Source organism: Scomber japonicus, chromosome 5 (genome assembly GCF_027409825.1).
Source record: "Scomber japonicus isolate fScoJap1 chromosome 5, fScoJap1.pri, whole genome shotgun sequence".
Classification (NCBI taxonomy): domain Eukaryota; kingdom Metazoa; phylum Chordata; class Actinopteri; order Scombriformes; family Scombridae; genus Scomber; species Scomber japonicus.
Window position 1 is genome coordinate 1,091,967 of NC_070582.1, and position 14,550 is coordinate 1,106,516.

The 14,550-nt window shown below is 40.4% G+C and overlaps 1 protein-coding gene across 1 annotated transcript; it reads left to right on the forward strand.

The window, feature by feature from the left end:
• The first annotated feature begins 3,155 nt into the window (after positions 1-3,155).
• LOC128358947 (NLR family CARD domain-containing protein 3-like) lies at positions 3,156-14,544 on the forward strand. Its single transcript, XM_053319352.1, has 8 exons — positions 3,156-3,348; positions 3,691-3,795; positions 4,912-4,947; positions 5,096-5,153; positions 5,905-7,181; positions 8,950-9,126; positions 11,295-11,440; positions 14,486-14,544. Exons 1-8 carry the CDS (start codon positions 3,170-3,172, stop codon positions 14,542-14,544), a joined length of 2,037 nt encoding a protein of 678 aa, XP_053175327.1. The 5' UTR covers positions 3,156-3,169.
• Positions 14,545-14,550: the final 6 nt, after the last annotated feature.

The window sequence follows — 14,550 nt, forward strand, 5'->3', positions numbered from 1 at the left end:
GGTCAACTCTTCCTTCCTTCCTTCCTTCCTTCCTTCCTTCCTTCCTAGTTGCTGCTCCCTCCACCAGAAGAGTTCCTAATTGGATCAACTCTTCCTTCCTTCCTTCCTTCCTAGTTGCTGCTCCCTCCACTAGAAGACTTCCTAGTTGGTTCAACGCTTCCTTCCTTCCTTCCTTCCTTCCTTCCATCCTTAATATAATAATGAATGAAGTATGTGACTTCTTGTTCTCTGTACCTACTGGAGGTGGTGACCTTCCTTCCTTCTTTCTTTTCTTTATTTCCTTCCTGTCTTCTTTTCTTTCCTTCCTTCCTTCCTGTAATAACAGTATTTCCTATGTAAGCCCTTCTATTGGGCTCAACCTCAGCAGAGGCCCTTTCAGACTCTTTATACTATCGTCGGCGTTTGGGTGTCATACGTCATTGTGTGCTAAGATTCGGTTTCCTGGAATTCTATTCATAAGTGATGGCGACCAGATCTTCCTGGGAATATTAAACATGGTGAAAACAACTCCCTGTAAGGCCTGTTGCGACATCTCCAAACTGACCCTTTGCCTCTTCTTGCTGTTTTCACATTTCACTTCTGATACACACATATCTGCCTCTACACTTTCTCTCTGGGTTCACAGCTCGTTTATTGGTCAGTGCAGCACATCTGTTGATTCATAATAAAATCACATCAACGTGTTGGGTGGTGACAGTCTGCTGTACAGCTCCTTGTCCACATCTGCAGTCGTCAACGGCAACAAGGACAAACTGACACTTCAAATGTGATCATATAGTTTCTTAAATTACAGAACAATAAAACACTTTTACACATGCGTACTATTTACAAATTATCATGAACCCATTTTCTAGTTGGTTTCTTTATAAAATAATAAAACAACAATATTGCACAAAGCCCTTTTTGAAGTTACAACCTATATTGCACATTAGAAATAATAAAAAGATACAGACAGGAAATACAAACATACCTGTTGATTAATAATAAAATGACATCAACGTGTTGGGTGGTGACAGTCTGCTGTACAGCTCCTTGTCCTACACATTAAACATGAATAAAGTAAACACACTGGAACAGTCAACATATATCACAAGAAAATAATGACAATGGAAAACAACTAAATACATTTTATACAATTGCTTTCAAAATAAAATAAATATTGAAGGAATATAAAAAATACATTTGGATGAACTTCATTAATGTATAACAGTGTTACAGCTACTTTCCTCTATCCACTGCAGGACCCTTAGTATTGCTTTTAATTCTGTTATAAACTGAACTTCTGTTTGTGACACTGTTAGAAAGACTGAGGGCGGAACCTAAGTTTGTTGTTGCCATGGTTTCCTTCGGTCCGGTTATGGTGTTACACGCTATGAAGCCGGCTAACTTTATTTTCCCTAATGTGCGTCCTTAAATGGTAAGTAAGTTATGTCAAGTGATGTTTAACTGATTGTTTGTTTGACTATAACCTGTTTATTGATTTATGTAAATATGACGTCATTTATAGGATTTAAACGGAAGTTATAGCACTCGTTAGCACTCGTACAGTACAAGAACTAAACACAGGAAGTTGTTTTAAGTTTACCATTGTTGCCATGGTGATTAACGTTACTGTTTGTTAAAAATATAATATCTATATTTATGTGCATCTATGTCTACGTCTTCAAACGAGTACTTCATGATTAACAGTGTTGTAGTTTGTTGCTGTTGTTAAAATGAGTCACATTTGTATCAAACTACAAACTTTATTAAACATAAATAAACATGTTTGAACCATAAAGTTTGATCAGGTTTTATACCTGCTGCACTGATGAATGTATTGTATCATGTTTGTATAGTAATGTGCTTTTGCGACCACTAGGTGGCACAAAAGGTTTGTATGAAGAGGACAACAAAGTTCAGCAGAATGAAGTTTAACCCTTTATAGGCCACTCATTGAAATAATTAGAAATTCTAAATGTCATACCCAGAGAGTTATTTTTTAACTGTAGTGACTTTTTTCAAAATTATTGAGTTTTATGTTGCAAATCAAACTCATTGAGTTACTATAGATGGTTAGGGTAAAACGTTTTCCACAAACGCTATATATATAATTACAACCTCACAGAGAGGCATTGGGAGGCTGAAGTTACCACATATAGTTATTGACCAGATAAAGGGTTAAGGTCCAGCAAACCCAAATTGTAATGTTCCCATATGAGGACGCAGGAGGTTAAAGTGTCCTCAGTAAAGAATCCTTTCAAACCAAAAACAACAATATGTTGAAAAGAAGGAAATGCACATTGTAATTCCTTTTAGGGAGTTTTTTTTCTTTCCTCCACTTAACTTTAGAAGTCCTAAACCGGAAACACACACACACACACACATACACACACACACACACACACACACACACACACACACACACACAGAGGTGACTTCCAGTAAAGAAGGTGTGGAACAAACAGGGAGGAGCAGACAGGTAGGCGGTAAAGGTAAAAGTCCATCCAGTCTCCATTTTACAGTCATCAGAGCAGAAGGAGGAAAACAGTGTGAGGCAGGTGAGTGTTAATATCAGGACTGTAAATAATGATTACTGTCATTATTGATCAATCTGATGATTAGTTTTCAGGTGAATCATTTAGTTGATTAAAGTGAGTCAGAAAAAGATGAGATCAGAGAGTTTGAGGTGTTCAGAAGTAGTTTCCTGTTGTTGTTTTCCTGGTTTCTGCGTCCTCACAGCGAGGTCACGTGTTATGAGGCTGATTGTTAAATGTTGATTACAGTTTTATAGCTGATATAGTTTCAATATTTACATCATTTTTCTTTCATCTGAGACAGAAATTCATGTAAAATAACATACAGAGCTCTCGCGTCTCACGCATGAACCGCGAGACTCACGCATTTCACGCACCACACCTGCCATTCCTCACGCTGAGCAGTGATGGATCCACCAACAGAAATTTTCCAATCAGCAGCTCATAACGTGACTCACTGCTGCCTCTAAATAGAGAGAAGTCACAGTTAAGAAGCACACACATGTTTATCTGAAGTCTGTTTGTTGGATTTAAACCAGAGTCAAAGTTTCTCTTTGTGATGACTAGAAAACACACATGGTTGTAGTTAAAGTCATGTCAACTAATAAGAAGCTACTAAGTTGAGAGGCAGGACTGGGTTTATTATACTGTGTATGTGTGTGTGTGTCTCCAGTGTTACTGGTTTACCTCTCAGACTCCAGAAGATGAAGGAAGAGGAGGAAGAGGAGGACGGAGCAGAGTCTGTAATATCCAGCTGTGTGTCTATGAAGAGTGACCGGTCTAATGAACCTCCTCCATTCTTCAGTAATGAACCTGGACCCTCAGACACAAAGTAAGAGACTGTTTCTACTGTAAACTGAACAAACTGAAATCTATCAGATAAATATGATTTAAACCAGTTTAATGCTGTTCCTTTGATGCCAGTTAAATGTCCAAGTCTCTGTAACAGGCAGCAGTGCCTTTAGTTTAACTGTCACTAAATAAACTGTTGTCATTTTAACACCACACATGTCAAACATTTACATGTTAAAAACTCTTTCTACAAATATATCCAGATTACAAATGTTTAAAACATGCAGGAGATATGAACATAACTGTTGTCATCACTAAATCATGTTACATCTGCTCTTTACAAGAAATAATGATGTGTGTCAAACATTTGTTGTTTCTACAGACAGAGAGCAGAGTCTGTAATATCCAGAATTATGTTTATGAAGAATCGCTGGTTCAGACGTCTTCCTCTATTCTTCAGGAATAAACCTGGACCCTCAGACACAAAGTAAGAGACTGTTTCTACTGTAAACTGAGCTGAAGATGATTCAGTGAGACGCTTTCATTAAGGTTGTAGTGTAGATATGAAGGAAAGAAATAATGAAGTAGCTTCCATTCAGCTGTAATCTCCAACAGATCTTCATGTTCATGTTAACCAGAGACAGAGACAGGGCTGCTATTGCTGTTTGATTTTCCAGTCAATAAATGTAAAGTAGCAGCAGGTAACCCAGGGTGATATTTACTAAGGATTTACTAACAAGTCAAACTGTGTCTGTCCTTATTTACTAAAGGACTGCAGCAGCAGGTACAATGTTTTGTCTCATGTAATACAGACTGTGTCTTAACGTGTTCCTGTTCAAAGACACTAGATATGGGAGGAGGTCATGTAAATGTATAGAAACAGCCTGCTGCAGCTGATTTATCACTGCAGACTGACCACTGCAGCAGAGGAAACTGAGTCTGATGTTTAACGTCACACTCACACAGAGGGAGAGAGACTATAGCAGAAACAGAGAGAGAGAAACACTCATGAAAAGATGCATTATGAAGATATTTAGCAGAGCTCTCTGTTCAGCAGCACAACACAAAAGAGCAGCAGTCTGTTATTTTTCACTAGTGGACTTTTCTGTTTGGCTCAGTTTCCTCCTGCTTATTGTTCCTGACTTTTAATGGATCAGAGTAGCTTAAAGGAGCCTGTGGAGTTTTCTTGTTAACAGACTAAAGTCATGTTCACATTGACTTACTCACCAAAACACATTGTGTGTCTCCTTGTGGTCTAACTAATGTGTTGAATCCACTTCCCTCCTCATCAAACATCTATTTTAAATCCTGCATTGTTTACATCTATGTTTACTAGCTTGCAGTCTTCTTCTTCTTCTCTGCCTTTGCTGGCACATTGTTGTCTCTGTCTAATTCATTTTAAACTCGTGTGATTGTAGTATTTATTATTTTATTTCAAACTGAAAGTGTTGAATCTCAGAGGCTGAAGAACAGAAAGTGTGTAAGTGTGTAAATACTGACAGTCTGGACTGTTTATGTGGGGAAAGAGCTGCATGCAGCTTGTGAGCTGTCGGTTGGCCTCCACTAATGTCATGTGACATAAAGAATGTGTTCATGTCCGCAGAGAGAGGAAGAGGAGGGCTGTTTCTGTGGAGGAGCAGCTGTCCTGCTGTTCTTTGTGTCAGGACGGCCTGAAGGATCCAGTCTCTACCAGCTGTGGATACTTGTTCTGCAGACAGTGCATCATCTCATACTGGGACCATCATAAGAAGACTACTGATTCATCAAAAGGCCCCTTCTGTCCCAAGTGTAGAAAAAGATCCAGACCTGGACTGCACACAGACAGTCGGACCAGCACTGTACAAAGTAAGACTGAAGATCTGTCTGCTGATGTCATCATCTCTGAAAACAGGACAGGAATCTACCTCCTCTATCCTACTGAACATTAACAGTCACACTGATTTCTGTTTCATTCTACCTTTTTTCTTCTGTTTCAGCAGGAAGTGGTCTGCAGGAGGTTTTAGATGAACATCACATCAGTCTGAGCAGCACATGTGAATGTGTGACTCAAGGAGCTGATGAAGCAGGAAGTGAAATCCTCCTCAACAGCATCTTCACTGAGGTTCACATCACAGAGGGACAGGGTGAAGAGGTTAATACCCAACATGAGGTGAGGCAGCTTGAAACAGCTTCCAAGATGAAGACCCTCCATGACGCTCCAATCAAGTGTCAGGACATCTTTAAAGTCTTACCTGACCAACAGGTAACTGAAGGGGTTAATACCCAACATGAGATGAGGCAGCTTGAAGCAGCTTCCAAGATGAAGACCCTCCATGACGCTCCAACCAAGGATCAGGACATCTGTGAAGTCTTTAAACACATCAGAGTGGTTCTTATGAACGGCGTCGCTGGCGTTGGAAAAACCTTCTCAGTGCTGAAGTTCACTCTGGACTGGGCACAGCGCTCCAACAACCAAGATATCAGTCTGCTGATTCTGTTCTCGTTCAGGTCGCTGAACTTGATCAAAGATGAGCAGTACAGTCTGCTCATGCTGATCCATGTTTTCTATCCAACATTACAGACGCTCACAGCAGAGATGCTCGCTGTCTGTAAAGTTCTGTTCATCTTTGACGGCCTGGATGAAAGCAGACTTTCACTGGATTTCAACAACAGTGAGGTCGTGTCTGATGTCACACAGAAGTCATCAGTCAGTATGCTGTTGACAAACCTCATCCAGGGGAAGCTGCTTCCCTCGGCTCTCGTCTGGATAACTTCCCGACCTGCAGCAGCCAATCAGATCCCTCCTTCATGTGTGGGCAGGGTAACAGAAGTACGAGGCTTCACTGACGACCAGAAGGAAGAGTACTTCAGGAGGAGATTCAGTGATGAAGAGCAGTCCAGCACAATCATCTCACACATCAAGACATCCAGGAGCCTCCACATCATGTGTCACATCCCAGTCTTCTGCTGGATCACTGCTACAGTTCTGGACCACATGTTGACTTCAGACCAGAGAGGAGAGCTGCCCAAGACCCTGACTGACATGTACTCACACTTCCTGCTGGTTCAGACAAAGAGGAAGAAGAACAAGTATGATGAGGGACATGAGACGAGTCCACAGGAGCTGACGAAGGCTGACAGGAACCTTCTTCTTAAGCTGGGGAGGCTGGCGTTTGAACAACTGGAGAAAGGAAACATCATGTTCTACCAAGAAGACCTGGAGCAGTGTGGTCTTGACGTCACACAGGCTGCAGTGTTATCAGGAGTTTGTACAGAGATCTTCAAAAGGGAGAGTGTGATCTTCCAGAAAACAGTCTACAGCTTTGTTCATCTGAGCGTTCAGGAGTTTCTGGCTGCAGTCTACATGTACCACTGTTACACCAGCAGGAAGACAAAGGTACTGAAGAACTTCCTGGGTTACAGTTACTCATCTTTGAATGACTTCCTGAAGGGAGCCATGGAGAAATCTCTCAGGAGTAAAAATGGCCACCTCGACCTGTTTATCCGCTTCCTTCATGGCCTCTCTCTGGAGTCCAACCAGAAACTCTTAGGAGGCCTGCTGGGTCAGACAGACAACAGTCCAGAAACCATCCAGAGAGTCATCAACAATCTGAAGGAGATGAACATTGGTGATATCTCTCCTGACAGAAGCATCAACATCTTCCACTGTCTGATGGAGATGAACGACCACTCAGTACATCAGGAGATCCAAAAGTTTCTGAAGTCAGAGAACAGATCAGAGAAGGAACTCTCTGTGATCCACTGCTCAGCTCTGGCCTACATGCTGCAGATGTCAGAGGAGGTTCTGGATGAGTTGGACATGAGGAAGTACAACACATCACTGGAGGGACAACGGAGACTTATCCCAGCTGTGAGGAATTGCAGAAAGGCTCTGTAAGTCCAGATCAATCAATCAATCTTTATTTGTATAGCGCCAAATCACAACAAAGTTATCTCAAGGCACTTTACACATAGAGCAGGTTCTAAACCGAACTCTTCAGGTTTTAACTTTAAAGAGACCCAACATTCCCACATGAGCAACAGTGGCAAGAAAAAACAGCCTTTTAACAGGAAGCAACCTCAGAACCAGACTCAGAGTGGGCGGCCATCTGCCTCGACCGGTTGGGGTTGAGAAGAGAGAGAGAGGAAGGATAGAGGAGAGTCATCCGGACGTCTACAGGCCCAGATTACCTGTGAGACCAGAAAGCACAGACAACTCCGGGGAAGAAGTTTAGGTTATTGAATGTATTAATAGAACATGAATGTTAATGGATATAGATGGATGGATAGAGAGAGAGGGAGGATGAGAGAGGAGCTCAGTGCATCATGGGAGTCCCTCGGCAATCTAAGCTGGACACATATGAATGTGATTAGATGATGATGTAACTGGACATTTAGATATACAGTATATATCCTTAATTTTCCTCCTGCGGGTATCTGCCTGAGGAAGACCTGTAGTCTCTGGAAATGTTCCAGTTAAATGAGATGGAGCTGTGATTCCAGTGTGTGAGTTCTCCTTGTATCACAGTTGAATAGATTTAGTATCCAGCACCGATCCCACTGAGGGTTTGTGGATGTGCACACCAACACTCTGACTTATAGAGCTTCACTTCAAATGTTCTTCATGTTACAAATGCTATGAGAGCAAGAAAAGCTTCATTTTACTGTTGGTGTGTTTATAGCTCACATTGGTAAACACACTTATTCTGTCTATTTGTAATGATTGATAGATTAATATAATATAATATAACATAATAAAACCAAACAAAAGAGAAAACATTGCTTCGTTAAAAGCTGAGGAGGAAACACAGATGCCTTGTAACCTGCAGATGTTTGTCAAACAGTTGATTTGAGGAGAAACATGCAGAGATATTTCACCTTCTCTTTTGTCATGTTGGAGGACATCACTACATCACTGTGCTGGCAGTGCTAACTGTACACCCTTATTCATGTTTAACACTACATCACATTTAAAGTCCAGCACATCAAAAGACACTAAAGAGCTGTTAACAGCTGCAGACTGACAGCTGACGTCACTTCAGATGATGCCTGAAAGGAAAAGATGTCCAAAAACATGTTTCCTGGATTTTTCTTCTCTCACATCTTTTCCTGCAGCTCTCCCTTGTATCTTAGGAGGGAGGGACTAAGGACACAAGGATACGACTCAAGTGAGCAAAGCAAGGAGACATTTAAGACCAATAAGAAGCAATCACTGTGGACTTTATAGAAGCCTAAATGCAACTTCATTTTCTTTCCCTTTGTCTGCAAGATGAAACCAAAACAGAGAGTCCCATTAAAAAGTGTGCAGTACAGCAGCAGAGAGAGTGAGGAGACTTACTGAATAACTCAGCTTTGATTTGAAGGGGAAATCACAACATGACACGTTTACATTACTTTCATTTAGCAGCTTTTGTCCAAAGTGACTTACATTTTTTTTACATCCACGTACAGTTTAGTATTCAGTGTGTTGCTCAAAGACACTTGGACATGTGGACAGAAGGAGCTCAAGTTTCAAACCATCAACCTTGTGATTAATGTCCGACCAGCTCTGCCAACAGAGAGAACTGAGCTAGTCGTCACATCTCAGTTTGTTTAGTCATCAAAATGCCTCAAATCTATATTTAATGTTAAAGTGTTTATTATATATTATCTGTCATCACAGACTTGGCTGCTGTGGACTCTCAGAGACTCACTGTGACGTTGTGGCCTCAGCTCTGAAGTGCAACCCCTCCCATCTCACAGACCTGGACCTGAGTTACAACTACGACCTGAAGGATTCAGGAGTGAAGTGTCTGTCTGCTGGACTGGAGAGTCCAAACTGTAGACTGGAGACTCTGATGTAAGTTCACTGACTGTCTGTTACTATTGTTGATCTTAATGTTTCACAGCTGAAACTAATTTATGTTCATACATAACTTACATCATGAAGTTCATTTTATTTCCATATTTTCATTGTTACTGTACAAAGTTTAGTGTGTAGTTATAAAAGATGATTCTTAAAGAAAGTGTAGAAAATGTTCACTGTTAGTTGTTAAATGAATGTTTGTAATTGTTGGTAAAGAGTCACATCTGTATACAGAAGATCCTCTCAACTAATATCTGTGTGAAACTCATCAAGTTTACTTGATATTTCTTTATTATATTCTTTAATGTGTTTTAATGAATAATGTCTGATCATTGATATTGATCCTTCAGAACACACACACATACATACACACACACACACACACACTGTGTATTAGTGGTTACTTGTTGTAAATGGTTCAGTTAGAGCAGCACGATGTGTAAAATCGACTTTGTGGGAATTGTGTTATTACGATGTGAACAAAGATTGTAGCTTTTAGCTGCTAGCCACTATATTAGCAGCCTTGAGTGGCAGTGCAGACGCTGCTGGATATTTGCACTCAGCTCGCTGGTGTGCACACATGATTTGGGGAAATATGGATAATGTGGAGATGAGACGTGTAGCAGCAGAAAGGGTGACAAACAAAACCAAGTGTACTGAGTGTGGGGGAGTCATGAGGCAAGCAGACTGTCCACAGAGAAAGAAAGATGGAAGTCATGAGGATCAGGACCAAGAGAAGGCTGAGCCATGAGGAAGCAGCCAGGAATGAAAAGATTCAACAAGTGAGGGAGAACAAATCAGGTAGGAAGCATGATGAAGACTGTTTTTGGAAGGACAAGATGAAGTTGTGAGCATTTGTGGCCGTGCTGATTAACTGAGCTGTGAGGCAGAAATCTGAGAGAACAGAGAGAGTTGTTGATGCAGTTTTTGGATCTGGTGGAAATTATTGGAGAGGAAGTGCAGGAGCTGCTGAGACTGGCAACTTCTATTTCTATAGAATGATTTAGATCTGATAGGAGAGCTTTTTAGGGAAGATTTGCATTACTGCTTATTTCTTCAATTTCACAATTTCTCTGAATTAAAAGAAAATGTGATGGATCACATGACTTAGATATCAACATCATCATTATTGTTTTTTGTTGTTTTTACAGAAGAATAGATTCCCGAAAACACAAGAGTTTCTAAATATTTCACAAGGAGCTGTGTCTTTATTTCTTCTCACTGAAATGAATGGAGAAGAAGAAATCCATGAAACTCTGGAAGTTAACAGAGAAAATTCAACTTCCAGAGAGTCCCTGGGACTCCTCCTCTTATTTAGGGGCAGCTGTGACTCAGGAGGTAGAGCGGCTTGTCCAGCAGTCACAGGATCGCTGGTTTGTTTCCCGGCTCCTCCAGCCCACATGTGGAAGTGTCTTTAGACTAAATACTGAACCCAAATAGTTCCTGATGTCTGTGCCAGCGATGTGTGAATGTGACTTGTAGTGTAAAAGAGCTTTCAGTGGTTGGAAGACTAGAAAGCTTTTCTATAAGTGCAGTCCATTCACCATTTATTGACTTATTTCATGTATTTGTACTTTCTTTATTCCTCCTCTTTAGTTTTCTATGTAATAGTTGTGTGATGCTTGTCTGCTGTCTGTAAAGACCTGTTTAATATTGTTGTCAGCTTTTGTCTTTCTTAAAAATGTGTGCAGCTTCTCCACTTGAAAGAGAAAGATCCATCTACTCAGAGTTGAACTGGATTTCACTCAATGACCAAACAGCTTTGCTTTGTCTTTTTTCTTCTTTTCTTTGCAGGTGCAGAAGTTCAGTTTGACAGTTTGACAGTTGTATGTGATTGGTTGTAAGGCATTAGCTGTACTTCATTAGTTTCATTAGTCTCATTAGTCCTTTCATTAGGTGAAAAACCTTTTAAACAAAGAAAAGATTATAAATACCTCTCTCTTTATTAAAACAAAAAATGATAAACAGGACATAAAGCCAGACTAAACAGATGGTTTTTAGTTGATGTTTAAAAATCTTTCTATTTTCAGCTCCTCTCAGATCCTCTGAAGGCTGTTCAGCAGCTTCTAAACCTTCTTCACATCTCAACGCATTATGAAACACTGAATGATTTCAAACAGGAACTTTGTCTTCTAAACTCACATCTTTTATTCTTTATTCAGATTGATTAACTGCAGTTTGTCAAAGATCAGCTGTGATTATCTGGCCTCAGCTCTGAAGGACAACCCCTCCCATCTCAGAGAGCTGGATCTGAGACTCAACATCCTGAAGGACTCAGACATGCAGCAGCTGATTGGTCTTCAACAGAGTCCAGACTGCAGACTGGAGACTCTGGAGTGAGTAGAGAGTTGGAGTCAGTCTGTGCTGGTTTCAGCAGTTTAGTATTAAACACAGTCAGTATCAAAGCAAAGATCCAGTATTTCCTGGTGAAGCTCCAACCTTCTCAGTGCTGCTTTCCTCAGTGAAGCTGTGAGAGGAGAATGGTGACAGGCTTCAGGATTGGAGAGAGAGAGAGAGAGAGTCACAGTCAGCCAATCAGATGAGCCAGAAGCTTGTTGTGATCATGTGTTTGAGTTGATGTGAAGACGACTGTTGTTGTTGTGTTGATGTCTGCAGGAAATAAAGCTGGATTACAGCTGACAGCCTTACAAGATGTATAGAGACAGTGATCCTCATCATCAAATCTGATCTCAAAGTGTTTGTTCTCTCATTTCAACACTAAACTATTGATCAGTTCATCTTTGTCAGAGCTCTAAGATCAGTCTGACTGCAGCCTGCAAATCACTGGCTCTGATTTCACACAAGCATCATTACGTTTACTAACCATGAGGTCTTTATACAGACCAGAACCTCTGCTGAAGTCCAGGAATCACAGCAGCTGTTTAGCTGAGGGCTCTGACTTTCTTCTTCTCTCATCAGATGGGGGTATTATTGATCTCTGCCAGACTTTGACTGAACATCCAGGAGTGTTGAGAGAGGATCAGCTGGATCCTGATGATCCATCTGGAGTCTGGATCTGGATTTTGTCGTCTTCACTTAAGTCTCTTAACTGACTCCAAACTGAACAGTTATCTCTGGATTTAGCTGAAGTCAGCACTTTACAGATGAGTTGTACATGAGCAGTTTGATGCAGATCAAGATAAAAACAGGTGTTATAAGTCAGACTGTGAGCCTGGGCTCATATTTATCAAGCGTCTCAGAATCACACTGAGAGTTAACTCCATTTCTATCATCACTTCACTGCTTACCTGTTTGTTTACCATTGATTTGAAACATTTGATTGATCACTTTTAAAGGCTCCACATTACATTTCAGAGAGTCTCAGTGTGTAAATATTAAAGGTATCCAGCTTTTATTTGCATAATGATGATGTCAAGATGAATCATTTATATCTCATAACCATATTTAACTCATCATTTGCATCAGTCTGTAAGTAAACACTGCTCAGCCAATCAGCTGTCTTTAACAAGAACTTTATCATTTAAACTTGTAGGTGAGATCATGTGATCCAGCCCTATCCAATCACATCCTTTCCATCTAGTTTTCTACATTAGTGCAGCATCTTGCATGTATTGTACAACAGTGCACACAGCGATAATGATGCAAACGGACACAACTTGATTAAAAACATGAAATGTATCTTCTCCACTGTCCAACTCATCTCCAGCTGAACCTCCTGTTGACTTATGTGTCCTTACAGCTCTTTGAAATCTATCTGTGCCATCAGCAGTTTAAACACATCAATCATTCAATAAATAAAGCCTCCATTAGTTTTTCTCTAACTTCACACTGAGTGGAGGGAAATGAATTAGTGCTGATTATCAGCACAGATAAATATGGAGCCTGGTCTTTGCTGTCAGGGCTCTGGATCAACCTGTTTGGTAACCAGACAACAAGCTGAAATCACCTTCATCACTCAGTCACTACTACAGCTGCAGAAGGACCCAACATTTACCAGAAACTTACAGAAATGTTCCATGGGTTAAGCTGGAGAATTATGGGAAGATGATGGTATGTAATGTAGCTGCAATACCACGAGTGACCACTGGGAGGAATCAGCTAACAATACACACAGACAGTCACACATACACACACACAGAGACACACAGAGACAGATTGAGCCACACACGCACACATATCTGTTTTTATTACCCTGTGGGGACCCTGGCTGGGTCCTAGTCCTAGCCTTTCTAAAGCGTCTAGAAACATCATGTTAACTGCTACATTCATTGTATTTTTAACAAAATGACTTAAACTTGAATTCTCACATACATTTTAAGCCTGAATTTTGCTCATACTGCAGTGCCATGTGTGACCTCTGGGGTTCACACAAAGTCAGGAAAACCATACTGTACTACAGTAAAGGACTAGTACCTCAAACTGTACTACAGTAAAGGAAAAGTACCTCTAAGTCTACTACAGTAAAGTACTAGTACCTCAAACTGTACTACAGTAAAGTACTGGTACCTCAAACTATACTACAGTAAAGTACTAGTACCTCAAACTGTACTACAGTAAAGTACTAGTACCTCTAACAGTACTACAGTGATGATTGAGCTCTTTTAAAGCACTTTACATTTTAATCGTTCATTTGCACTCTATGTCCTTTTAATGATTTTAAAGCTAATTTATTATTTTATGCTGCAATCATTTTATTTATGTCTTGCTATTTTTCTGTACTTTGTTTTTATTATGGGGGGGGGGTTGATTGTATGTTTTAAGTTTCTCAAATTACATGTTTTTTTCTGTTTTATGTAAAGCACATTGAGTTGCCATTGTGTATGAAATGCGCTATATAAATAAAACTGCCTTGCCTTGCCTTACAGTAAAGTACAAGTACCTCAAACTGTACTACAGTAAAGTTCTATGTGCCATGAAATCAAATATTATTGATTGAAGTTTCTTCTTCTTTCCTCTCTTCTCTTCTTTGTGCCATGTAAGTGTGCAGCGTGGAGGAGCATCACCTGCAGCGGCCCACAATCCTCTCTGTCTGTTTTGACTGAGTCACATGACCTGCTGTATTATTTCTGCCCCACTGAGCACAAATGTAGGTCAGCCCATTTGTTGTTTGTAGGTTGCTAAATGTCCAAGTTCCCACACAGAGAACAATATGGACCATTTATTCATCTTCCACAACAAATTGTTCCACTGTGCAGAGTAAAGTTTGTGATTTTTTTCAGTGCAGAAAACTAATTTCCTTTTATTTCCTTTTCATTCTGGTGGAGGTCTATGAAGCCTTAGTGTTTTGGGTGGAGTGATCCTTTAACTTTGCAGCAGCAGATATCACTGACCGTGTGTTGCCTTGTCTCCAACGTGAATGTGACTCCTGTCATCTGTTCTCTTCTATGTTTAGCTGCTTCTATTTTGATAGCTGTGAAAAAAGCGAGCCTCACTGAGGCAGCTTCGACCTGAGTTGCT